This window comes from Malus domestica, chromosome 15 (assembly GCF_042453785.1).
Source record: "Malus domestica chromosome 15, GDT2T_hap1".
Taxonomy (NCBI): domain Eukaryota; kingdom Viridiplantae; phylum Streptophyta; class Magnoliopsida; order Rosales; family Rosaceae; genus Malus; species Malus domestica.
In genome coordinates this window covers 53,671,717-53,685,083 of record NC_091675.1, presented here as the reverse complement: position 1 = coordinate 53,685,083, position 13,367 = coordinate 53,671,717, and the positions used below count along the sequence as shown (strand labels likewise).

The window sequence follows — 13,367 nt, the reverse complement described above, 5'->3', positions numbered from 1 at the left end:
TGAGACTGTCTTCCTATTGTTAGGGGGAGAAAATACCATTCCAGAAGAACGACAAGAGCTGACATGATTGTACCCACCTTATCTCATTTTGACCCACGAAGCACTCAATGTGAAAATGAAGTGAAAATGATTGTTCATCTTTAAAGTATTGCTAATCAAATGCCAGATGCATTTAATGATGCTACGAAAGTGACAAAATCACATATACCAGTTGTAAATGCGCCTACAAGAATTGTGCACTCCTGAAGCGTGGTAGACCCACAAGTTCAAAAGATTCAGCCCCTCGAAAAAGAAAGATAAGGACACAAATGAATCCAAATGAAATCATTCAGGAAAAGAAAAAGAATGACAAATCCACATTTCATGATTCTTAAAAACAAAATGTCATTGATGAGACGCATGTCCCTGAAGAGACAGAAGTACATGAAAGCAAAGAAATCTCCATAAATTATGCATGTACTAATGAATTGTGGGATCGAAATAAAATAATCATCGACAACATGTTTGCATTCGTAATAGCCACTAAAATCATATTAAGCGATGATATTGAGCCCAGTTGTGTTGATGAATGCAAACAGAGATAAGATTGGCCTAAGTGGAAAAATGCAATTCATGCATAATTAAATTCCTTAGAAAGGCGAAGTGCTTTTGGACCTGTAGTCCAAACCCCGCCTGGTGTAAACCCTGGGGGTTACAAATGGGTATTCACAAGAAAGCACAATGAGATAAACGAGATTGCAAGATATAAAGCACGACTCGTTGCACAAGGTTTTTCACAAAGACCTAGAATTGATTATGAGGAGACATACTTTCCTGTAATGGATGCAATTACATTCTGTTACTTAATAAGTTTGGTGGTTTCAGAAAAACTTAACATGCGACGTATGGATGTCATCACCGCATATCTATATAGAGAATTAAATACTGACATATATATGAAGGTCCCATAATGACTTAAGTTGCCTTAAACGACTAACAAACCACGAGGTATGCTCTTAATCAAATTAAGGCGATCATTATATGGGCTGAAACAATCTGGACGAATATGGTATAATCATCTCAATGAATATTTGATCAAAGAAGGATATACCAACAGTGTCATTTGCCCTTATATGTTCATTAAGAAATCAAATTCTGGATTTGGTATAGTAGCAGTATATGTTGATGATATGAACTTAGTTGGAACCCTTGAAGAGCTCTATAAAACTGCTAAATATCTGAAAAGAAAAATTTGAAATGAAAGACCATGGAAAACAAAATAATGTCTCGGCCTGCAAATCGAACATTGTGCTAATGGAATTTTGGTCTTTCAATCAGCTTACATTGAAAAAATCCTGAAGCGATTTGGCATGGACAAGGCTTATCCACTCAGCACGCCAATGGTCGTTCGTTCTCTGTACATTAAGAAATATCCATTCCGTCCAAAAGAAAATGATGAAATGGTCTTTGGTCCAGAAGTATCATATATGAGTACAATATGTGCTTTATTGTATTCAGCACAATGTACTAAACCAGATATAGCTTTTTCAGTCAACTTGTTAGCAAGGTATAACTCTGCTCCAACAATTCGTCACTGGAAAGGAGTCAAATATGTTTTACGATACCTTCGTGAGACAACAGACATGGGTCTCTTCTACTTAGAGAAATCCACAAATGACCAGATCCTTGTTGGATATAGAGATGTTGGTTTTCTCTTTGGTCCACATAAAGCCTGCTCACAAACTGTATATGTGTTCACTAATGGAGATACAACAATTTCATGGTGCTTAACAAAGAAAACATTAGTTGCTACATCTTCCAATCATTTTGAAATACTTGCTTTACATGAAGCAAGTCGTGAATGTTCTTGGTTAAGATAAATGATCCATCATATCCAGAATTCATGTGGTCTACCTTCAAAGACAGACACTCCAACTATCATTCATGAAGATAATGCAGCCTATGTTGCCTAAATGAAGGAATGATTCATCAAGGGCGAAATAACTAAACACATATTTCCAAAGTTTTTTAGTGCACATGAGCTTCCGAAGGCTAAAGTTATTGAAGTCAGACAAATCTGTTCCAATGAAAATTTGGCAAACCTATTTACCACATCTCTACCAAAGTGCACGTTTCAGACGCTAGTGCATGGTATCGGATTACGTCGACTTACCAATCAGTTAAACTTGAAGAACGCGAAATCAGGGGGAGATACATATTAAGGGGAGCATCCATGATACGTACATGTTGAACTCGTTTTCCTTCGACTAGGATTTTTCCCACTAGGTTTTTCCTATATAACGAGGCAACATAAGCATACTTAACACTATATCAACAATCCAAGCAAAGTTGTACTCTTTTTCTTTCGCTACAGCTTTTCCCACTGGGTTTTTCCGAGCAAAGTTTTAACTAGGCAACTAATGTTGAAATGTGGGCATCTAAGGGGGAGTGTTGTAAAATTATGATAATGAATGCCCACAGTAGTGTATTTGTTATTATATGAAGTTTTCAAAAATGCCACAGTAGTATGATTGTTATCATGTGAAGTTTTCAACATTTCACTTTTTGGTTTGTCATGGATGTGGCTCTATATAAAGAGCACTCCGTGTGTGATTATAATACACAGAAAAGAAAAGTAAAGCAATAATATATATCATTATCCCTCCCTTCCTCTTTTTCCTGCAATCTTTTGTTTTATAGTTACGAAACTAAACGGTATGATATCTAGCACCCGCTTAAATGAAACCTATCTTTTCATGTACCTCTCTAACTTCTCTCATGGTTCAATACAAATCCATGCACTCATCTCATTACAAATTCAACTTCCAAATCTGCAAAAACACAAACCCAACAAATCTCTAGTGTTCCTGCTCATCCTCTAATTAATATTAATTAATTAAATGAAAAATTGGAAGGAGGACTGCAATAACCAAGCTGCATGCCAATGCCATCATGTAAATTACACAAAAATAAAAATAAAAATAAAAAACTGACCATATATTATTCATGTCATTGAGAACTGTTTGGGCCTTCATCTCCACTATCCGTAGTTTGATGCTGGTGGTGTTGTTGTTGATGATGATCCAACGGATGCTGATGATTCTGCTGGTGATCGGAATTCATATTTAAACCTCCTCTAGAGTAAGCATTAAGCGCTGCCAGCATGCCTAAATTCGACTCGGAAACTCCGAGGCCGAGATGCTGAGACGGTTGTTGCTGCATTAGCATGGAGCCCAACTGGAGGGGACTCCCTCGGCTGCCGGCTTGCTGGAATTCAAGACTGCCCGGAAGATTGAACCTCGGCATGAAATGTAATGGCGCTTGCAATGTGCTTACGTGACTGGCGGTTGCGGACGGGAATGTCCACATTTGGGTTGCTTCTGAAGGACCTGCCCCAGATGTTCCGGTGGCCATAGAAGGTACAGCCGAACCAGCAGTTACTGGCAGCATCCAGAATGTGCTGCCAGCACCGCTTGTTGGGGCTGGTGCCACTGCCCACATCGCAGTGGCGGGTAAGATGTTTGAAGGCCTCAAAACCCCGGAAGAATAAGATCCTAGCTCCTCTCCCTGCTGCTGCTGTTTTGGCAATTGTAACCCACAACTACTCCCACCCTTAAATGCCTTGTTCCTGGACGGCGATCCTACTCCACCACCGCTGCCGCTTTCTCCTCGCTCTTGATTGTCATCCTTGAACAAATCTTCTCTAAAGCGTTTTCTCATATAATTCTCAGTCGATTCTCCACCGCCGCCTCCGCCACTGTCTCCGCCGCCACTTGGAAGCGCTTCTGCAATTTCATCTGCTGTCATGAGAGGAGACTGATGCGGCTGATGATGATGCTGTGGATGCTGCTGCTGCTGCTGTTGAGGTTGTTGATGAAACCCCAACAGACCCGAATGGGCAAAACCCTCGTCGTAGTGAGGGCGGTGGGTGAGAGCCAAGGCGCCGTGAAAGGAGTGAGGGGCGGACTTGGAAGGCGGAGCAGAGAGACTTGACCCACTGCTGCGCAGGGATATGTTCAAGGTTGAGAAATTGGCTGGGATGGTGCCTGTTCCGGTAGTGGCGATGATGGAAGGCTCAGCTTGCTGGAGGAGCCACTCGATGGTCTCGCCGTCAGACTTATGTCCCAGTTCTCTGGTCAACTGGAAGACTCTGGCCGCGCAGGTTGCCGGCATTCGTATGCGTCGGCCTCTGCCTTCAACTTTTGTGTGTCGGTCCTTGGTGGATCGTTTGGCCACTGGAGTCGTTGTTGCTGCTGCTGCTGGAGGCGGAGTGGTGGCGGGTGAAATGGTCAGTTGCTGTTGAATTTGGTTATTTTTGGCGGAGTCGAGAAGGGAGCCGGGTCTGGTGGGTGGGTGGGGATCGGATCTGGTGGCGATGGCGAGGGAGGCGTCGACTAGTTGGGGAGGGGCGGTGGAGGTGGAAGTGGAGGAGGGGGAGGAGGTGGAGGAGGAAGAGGAGAAAGATGAGGAGGAAGGAGCAGAAGTTGTTGGTGGTGGTGGGGTAGAATGGGAAGTGGTGGTGAGGCCAGCTTGAATTGAGATGGAGCCCATGGAAGGATGTCCTCCTCCTCCTCCCCCTCCTCCTGAAGAAGATCTGATGCCATCAAAGGGGCCCACAAAGTGGGAAGAAGAAGAAGAAGAATAAGAGGAAGAGGAGGAGGGGTGTTGTTGTTGGTGGTGGTGTTGGAATTTTTGTTGAAGATGAGGAAGAAGATGGTGGTGGTGGAGACTTGTGGTGTTGTTAGAAGTGGAAGTGGAAGTGTTGCTGTTTTGCTGCTGCTGCTGCTGCTGCTTCTTGTTGTTGTTGGGTTGGAAATTTGATAAGTCCATTTGGTAGGGAAGGGTTTGGACTTGGAGGAAGAGAGAGATGATATCTTTATTTTTATGTGTTTTTTTGTTTCTTGGGTTTTAAGTTGCTGTTGGCTGATTGATCTTGATCCACTTCGTCTCTCTCTCACTCATCAGTCATCCACAATAGTAATTTTCTTTTTCTTCTCTCTCGTCTTTCTCTCTCTTGAGCTGGGTTGGACTTTGGACTTTAGAGAGAGAGAGAGAGGGGGTGAGGTGGAGTGAGAATCTCTTTAAAAATATGGCAGGGTTTGGATTGGAGTTGGACCAAGCTAAGACCAACTAAGAGTGAGTTTGTGGGGTTCTTACTTTCTTGGTCTATGATTAACTCTTGTCCTTCCCCTGCGCAGCACCAGAAGTAGCACTTACTCTTTAGAGAGAGAAATATCTAAGAGAGAGAAATTAGGTCAAGCAGGTGAGGGTCCTTTGTGGTGGAGCTACTAGCTATGAGGAAGGAAGTAAGACAAGAGAAAGAGAAAGAGAAGACCCCTCCGCCCTCCACTCGTGGGGTCTGGTAAAAGGAATGATAGGAATCCACCTCTCTTTTTTACACCCACATTTATGCCTGCCTGAACCCCTCCTCGTCCCCAGTAATTTTGTTCATATTTTTTTGGTTTTACATCCAACAGTCTCTCTCTCTCTCTCTCTCTCTCTCTCTATAAACATTCTCCTTAATTTTCCTATTCTTTTTTTTCTGTGCTTTGAAAACCCAAAGTCACCCACCCAACCAACACTGTTCTAGGGGCAACTTGGTCTTCTCAAGAGTCCTCCAGCGGCCCTTTTAACAATAATAGAGGTGCCCACATTCATAAACAAGATAAATATCAGAGTTTTCCACTCATATATTTCTTTTACCATTCTGCAGAATTTCAGGGTCAGACCAGAATATGTTATGAAATGGTAAATTACTGATATAGGAGGGAGGGAGGGAGTGGGAGGGTGAGTCAAGTTTCTCCCAGTCGAGAGCAGGGAAGCAAGCGGCAAGCAGCTAGACGGCGCACGTAAGCATGCAGATAAAAGCATCTAATGCACTAGCAGGACAGCTCATCCCAACCCATTGATTTCTAATATATAGAGATCGGTGGAGGATTGGAAGAGGACTGCTTACTTGTTGCTTTGAAAAGAGATGAACTGTTCCTCTTGTTTGTTAGCTAAAATGTAATTAGCAACTTATATGTAATATGTAAGAGCTTTTGGTTAGTGCAAAGAGGAATGCTTGGCTCCTTCAAATAAATGAGGAGTTTCTCCTCAAGATACTTTGTGATCGATTCACAGATTTTTATGTTTATAATTCAAATTATTTATGTTATAAATTACTCTATAAATATCATCTCCGTCCTTAATCCATCGATTGTATGAAACAGATAGACAATTCGTAATGTTTTCAAATCCAATCATTTGTTTTTATACAATTCAATGACTAAACAATCTCATATTTTATTGAATTTTTGCAAAGATGATATTTACATAGTGATTTATAATATGAACGGTTTTGATCACAAGTATGAAGTTATGTGAAAATGTTATAAAATATCTTGAGGGGGAACTCCTCCTACTCATCCATTGAGGAGCCAAGTTAATTCATAGTGGAAAAAGAACAATTGTTGGCTACTCAATAATGAGGGAGAATTCCTCATCAAAATGTTTCGTGACCAATTCACATAACTTCATGATTTTGATCAGATCCATTAATATTGTAAATCATTATGTAAAGATCATTTTTGCAAAAAAAATAAATTAAAACAATGGTCATTTAGTCAATCAACTGCAACAAATAGATAATACTTTTACCGATCCGATCATATATTTTTATACAATTTAATGACTAAACGATTTCATATTATTGATTCAGTTAGATAGTTGATTCCTCTAAATCAGTCTCGTTTGAGGAAGAGAGTTGATCAAACTTTAGTTCACAAGTGGTGTCACTAGTAGTACAACTTAGTGGTATTCTTTTTTAACTTACAAGTGAGAGGTCTTTACGATTGAATTCTCATGAATGATGAATTTAATAAGTATATAATTATAGTTGCTCTACTGTGTTTTTTTTTCCAAATCTCTTCGCAGTAATGTTGTATGAAAAAAGACTCTATGATGACTACTAATATATGTATCGAACTAAAAGTTGGGTAAAGATTCTCATTTCGATTACGGATTAGTAAGCGAGCATGCATATATCTAACTAAATATTGGATGAGGGTTCTCTTTTTGGCATTGCATGGATGGATATAATAACATTGAGTTTTGGTAACATTTATGCTAATTATCTTGATAACTTTTGAATTAGTGCCTAAAATAAAATACCTCAGTAAATGTCCCAGAGTAAAAGTTTGAGAGAATTCTCTTTTCCTACTGATCTAACAGATCAATACAACTTGGCTTAATCACCATTATATTTGATTGGATGCCTAAATTTTTGGGTTGTTGTCTCATACATTTGCTTATTTAATTTCCCATTAATTAGTGAAGCGGTGTGCTTATCTTTAACTGTTGGGTAGCTTACCACCACGTTTATTATCATTGGATTAGGTTAAATTTTGTAATTATCTCAAACTGTTGAGTAGCCTTGTTTACCACCCTACTTATTATCATTGGATTATGTTAAATTTTGAGATTTATATCTATACACTATCCAGATCTCGAAATTTAAACTTATTTAATGATGACAAATATAGTGGTAAGCATTACCATCATTTGAGGGTGGTGAAAAGACAAGTTGTAGTAGGGATTGCAACACAGCTAGAGGCGGAGGGAAAATCCAATGTACTTTACTGCTTAGTCTGGTACTTTATTGTTTAGTCTAGCTTTTACAGAAGCTTCAATAATTTGTGAATTGGTTGTCGCATTAGCTCTTTCCCATTTGACTAAGGTTTTTAACAAGGTGAAGTTAGCAGAATGATTATAAAGCATCATTACCAACAATGATGATGATAGGGATACAGGATTTTTATAGACAATTTCTTTCAATTCTCAATTTTTTTTCCGTTTATTTTTACTTAAAAAAAATCTACATATAATAGTAATTCAATCCCCATTGTTAAGACTTTGTTTAAGATTTTTATGACTACGGTTCTAATCAATGGCAAGCCATTGCAAATGCGGTTGTTAATATTTTACAGAGACAGGTTAACGGCTCACTATTAACCATGACAAGTGCGAGAATTTTATCACAAAAGATAGATTACTCATATCAATTATATGATGATGATACATCTTCTACAAGGGAGATCTTATGTTTTACTAATATAGTAAATAGTAAAATAAAATTATAAAGCCTAGATCTCTTTTTGGTGTTTTATTAAACACATGACATCTACGAGAGTAAAATTTAGACCCCGTCTTACAAGGTGAAGACTGAATTCTAAAACTTTACTAAACTTCAGATGCAAGAAAAAGATAAAATACAATTAAAATGTTCAAAATCTAGATAATCTCCCCTGTTGAAAGGTGCAGATGTTACTTGAACCCTATTTTATTTTTTTCCCCATTTTTTGCATCACTCTTTCTAGTTTGAACACCTCTTTCCCTTAATTTTGTGCTCTTAGGTGACCACAAAAATAGGCTCGCTTAGCACAAAGCATTACACATAACTGTTGTGATATGTCTTGAACTCTAATTTTCGTCTGGGTTTACTCGGCGCTGACCTTACTACAGTGTAAAGTGGTGAGCATTTGAATTGTCAATTTCTTTTTTACTCGTCATCAATGAAACTCAAACTTAAAATCTCTCACTTACAAATGATGAGATTCGAACCTGCATAAACCCAAACCTAATCCAAACTTGAATTGAGAATGTTAAGTTAGAGTTAGGTTGACCATCTAACCTGCCCAACTAGCCCAAATGGCACTCCTAAACACTTGGTTTGGGCGCGCATATCATTTTCAACTTTCTCATTTAATCATATTTGAAAGGGAACTAGCAACAATTAATTACAATAGACTAATTGCTTGCCACTACTCAGCCAGGCAATCCAACTTGGACCCATTCGCTTTTATAAATTATTTTAATTTGAACAGATAATCATCTAGCTTAATTAATTCTATGAATAACCACACAAATCCAACCCACATCCCTATCTTTATCAGCATAACCATTTTTAATTCAACAACAAATATATAAACATTTTTGTATTAGACAATAGAACAAATACAAAAATTAAACCCTAACAATGATTTTTATTTTATTTTAATGAGGATGATGAAGAATTAGGCAAGTCAAATTACTCATAAGGCTTCTTTGACAAAAAAAAAAATAATAATAATAATAAAAACCTACTCATAATGCTTGGTCATTAAACTACAAAAGTAGCCTTACTCTCTAACACTCACAATGCGGTCAGAAAGAATCAATACCCAAGGTTTAAAGCAGACCTTGACCTCTCTCTTCTTTTCCTATGTGCGTATCAGTTGCGGTTTCAACTTTTTTCTAATTTTAATGAGGATGATGAAGGATTAGGCAAGTCAAACTACTCGTAAGACTTGGTCATTGATCTACAAACGTAACCTTACTCTCTAACATGCACAATGTGATCAGAAAAGCCAATACCCGAGATTTAAAGCAGACCTTGACCACTCTCTTCTTTTCCAATGCACGTATCAGTTGCGGTTCCATTTTTTTCATTTGGATTCCGCACTTTGGGTAATATTTAGTAGTATGGGATTTGGAAGGCTCGAAACAAAGTTATTTAAAAATGAATTATAAAATGTTAGATGGAATTAGGAATGTCATTCTGGTTCTAGAGTAGATCAAAAGCATTTGAAAGAGATTTGCAAATACCTGACTCGACAAAATTATGAAGGAATTCCTTCTCAATACACTTTGTTGTTGATTCACTGAAGCATTTATAAATCACCATGTAAAGATCATATTTGTTAAAATATTGATAAAATATGAGAACCATTAGTTTTCAAACTATATAAAAACTTATGGTTAGAATCGGTAAAAGTAATACGAACTATCTATCTATTTGCCACGAAGCATTTTGAAGAGGAATTCTCCCTCATTCTTGAGTAGTCAAACAGTATTTTTTTCACCAAGAATTAACTTGGCTGATCCCCAACGGATGAGAAGAAGTTCCTCCTCATGATGCTTTATAACATATTTATAGTTATTTTATTCGACAACATATTCGAGGGGTTGGAACTCACTTCTTGTAAATCTCATTCGATTTAGAATTTGTTGTCGCATGAGGCAGACCTAATAAAAAATTTCTCGTAAAGTAGTGATTTAGTTATTTAAATCTCATCCGATTTAATTTCACTGCAGCGCTTGTGAGGTGGGGGGGAAAGAACAGTGGTCACAGTGGGGAATTACTGTTGCTGCATTATACTCCTTTGTTTGGTTCTCCGTACTCGATGGAGACGCATCGCACCCTCTTATTATTTATTTATTATTATTATTATTATTATTATTATTATTATTATTATATCACTTAAATCCCAATTCCAAATCTTCCAACTAACCAATTTAATTAAATTTCCAAATTAATTACATCAAATTCCAAAAATGGTGTTGTCACAGCTCACAGGCAGGGACCGGCTTCTCTGCCCTTCCAGTTTCATACAATCTCATCATCTTCTATTTTGTGCGGTCACGGTTAAGCGATTTCAACATTTTATATTGATTTTTTTATAGAAATAATAAGACAAAAAATAATAATGATATAAAATATTGATGTGACTTAATTGTAACAGCACAAATAAGAGGGAATAGGCTATGAGAATTAGGAGGGCAGAGAAGCCAGATCTCACAAGCAGATGCCAGACCACCCACATGGGAGGATGACGACTTACCGATTAAAGCCGTTGATTATTGGTCTGTTTTTTCAGATTTTGTGCACGGCTGTCAGCCTAAATTTACCGTAATATCCCATCATTAAATGTTTTTTCAGTGCTGATCTTCATTTCTTTCTGTTCCCTTTTACTTTCTCCTTTTAACATTTATCCCTTTACTCATTTACTTTCTTGCCCGATAAAGTAAGAGGTTAAAAACTGTGATCCTTTATTACTCTGTGTCACATCATACTTTAACATTAATATTATGTCAACAATATAAAATATTGTGCTCAAAATATAAGGTGATATAGAGTTTATAAAGAATCTCATTAGCATTTCCCTTTACTCAAATTCAAGTCAAAGTTGATAACATTTTAGGTTCAATATGGTCCACTAACATTATCGATTGTCTTAACTTAAAACATCTACAATGAGAGTCTTTATTTAGCAACTATCATCACTAACTTTGAGGATCATTTTGAGACTTTTAAGGGAATATTCGGGTTCCTAAAGGAATATTGTCAGCAATGGGAGGTCCTTATAGCATAATACATAAATGTAAGGACTAAAATATTAAAAAAAAACGTTGTTCATTTCGTTGGAGTATTGGGACCATTGATGAAAACGAAAAACACCTATCTCTAACGTTGGAAGAAAAAAAAAACCAAAAAGAGAAGTTGTTGTGTAGCATTCCCAAAAAGAGAAAAAATCCAAAAAGATGCCTTCCACATAGGTAACAGTTGGTTCACTTTTTGAGTCCTTATATACAGTCCTCACATTTGAGGATTTCTTTGAGGTATCGGGTGAGTCACTATATATTGAGATACTTTGGCGACTTCTATTCTGACCCATTGGAAGCCTTTTGTCCCTATATTTAGATACTATACGTACGATTGTAGGGACTCCATTTAGAGTTTCCATTGGAATGCTCTTAACCACCTATAATTAGTGTCGACTTTATTACAAAAGGCTTAGGTGATATTAGGGGCGAAATTTGTTGTGTGCTAGTTGTATATTATTTTTTGTCATTTATCTGATATAGGATCATATTCTCCAACACCATGAAGATAAGAAAATCAAAATACTTCTTGGTATATAATATGAAAATGGCGTTGTTTAGCTCTGAAAAAATAGAACTACAGGCTAAAATTTCTAGAACAATTTTCACCATCACAAACTAAGAGGATAGTTGCTTAGAAAATAACCTCCGCAAAAATGTGACTTCATGGTATAGAATCAAAATGTCATACTAAGAAGCGTATATCCTTAATAATAGTACGCACTTTTTACGGGACTGAGAATCAACCAAGGATCGCATCAGCGACAAGTTTAGAATCTCCTTTCACTTGAACATGAGATATGCTTGATGCTTCGTAGGATTGCAAAATTGAGAGCATCTCGAAGACTAACAGCTTCTAATGGGAGTTGTGGTAGAGCCAAGTGTTGAGGTCCAAAATTTTGTACAATTTTAAGTAATGCTAATGTCGTACCAAATAATGAAATATCTCTCGAACCGTGTTTTTCATATTTCTTTAAACTCGACACTAAGCTTACAAGCATTAACTGCTTGTTTATTTTAGATGGATCCATAGCAATCCCGATATTTACAGGTACGTTTTCTACCATGCACCATAGCTAGAATCTTTCATTTGTCCCCATCGACAGGAAGGTTTGGCACCTCGGTGTCGGCTCTTCGCCACCTGAAGGAACAAGTAAAAGTTATGTCTACAAGTGGGCCGGGATAGCATTTCTCGTCATTGATAGGGCTCCACATGCATAGCATCTAAATACCCGGTACATGGTACGCTGTGGGTGGGCTCTACTCTCTACTTCTCCAGTCTCTAGTGCAGTGCAGGACCTGCGTCTTTATATATGTAAATAATATATACACACACAGGGAGTCCCGATGAAAACCTTGTTGTGCTAACTTCATAAATTTCTTTAACGAGCCGAACTGTTTAAATTTCAATCCATCATTGATAGAGCCTCATTGCAAAAAATTAGAGAAATTCAAAACCATTTAATCCAACTATCATATGGTTTCGATTTAAGTAAGCCTTAAAAAAAAGAAATTGTTATTGACACTCTAAAAATTTCATTTTGCACTCCAAACTTTCTATAATTAGAAAGAAAAACACACTAGTAAAGAGTGTAAAATGAGATTTTTAAAGTACTAATAACAATTCTCTAAGAAAAACCTAAAAAGCAGACGATCGGATTGATAAAATACATTGTAGAGTAAGTTGTACAACATATCCGTCACATAATTTGATTTCAGAAACATCAATTTCTGAGGCCCCTTTAATTTCGAGTTTTACCAGTATTAGAAGAGCATCTTCAATAGTATGCAGTTTGGCGTGTGTGACAATACCAAAATGTAATAATAATGTCTCCCTCAAATCATTCAAGGATGTCCTACTTCAAGTGTTAAAATTGATCAGTCTCACAAGTCGTGCCAAATATTTGACAACGAATTACTTCGTCAAAATTATGTCCTTGGATTTGTCGAACTTACAGTAGAGTATTGAGTTATGATTAAGATAAGTTTAGAGTTTAATTTTCGTAATTGAAACAAAAAATTGAACACAAGAACTCCCATATGAATACATGGTCTAAACATGTCTAGTTAGAATGGTAATGCCGCTTAATGGTGGTTGTCAAATCGCTTTCACCCTTTTCAAGAAAATGCATATGACAACCAAAAATATGAATCGATGAGTTAAGGGTGTTCGAAAGGAAGGGGTCTAATGGCAAGTATAATGAGCC

At 37.4% G+C, this 13,367-nt stretch overlaps 1 protein-coding gene across 4 annotated transcripts; it reads right to left on the bottom strand.

The window, feature by feature from the left end:
- Window positions 1-1,069: 1,069 nt before the first annotated feature.
- LOC103402544 (transcription factor TCP8-like) lies at window positions 1,070-5,410 on the bottom strand. 4 transcript variants are annotated; one of them, XM_070814070.1, is made up of 2 exons: window positions 2,974-5,410; window positions 1,070-1,722 (listed from the first exon to the last, which is right to left on the bottom strand). In XM_070814070.1, the coding sequence occupies exon 1, from the start codon at window positions 4,807-4,809 to the stop codon at window positions 2,989-2,991; it is 1,821 nt and encodes a 606-aa protein (XP_070670171.1). In that variant the 5' UTR covers window positions 4,810-5,410; the 3' UTR covers window positions 1,070-1,722; window positions 2,974-2,988. The 4 variants fall into 4 exon arrangements, with proteins under 4 accessions (XP_070670171.1, XP_070670173.1, XP_070670172.1 ...); XM_070814072.1 differs by having other exon boundaries at window positions 1,070-1,711; XM_070814071.1 differs by lacking the exon at window positions 1,070-1,722 and adding an exon at window positions 1,891-2,272.
- Between the last annotated feature and the right edge of the window lie 7,957 nt (window positions 5,411-13,367).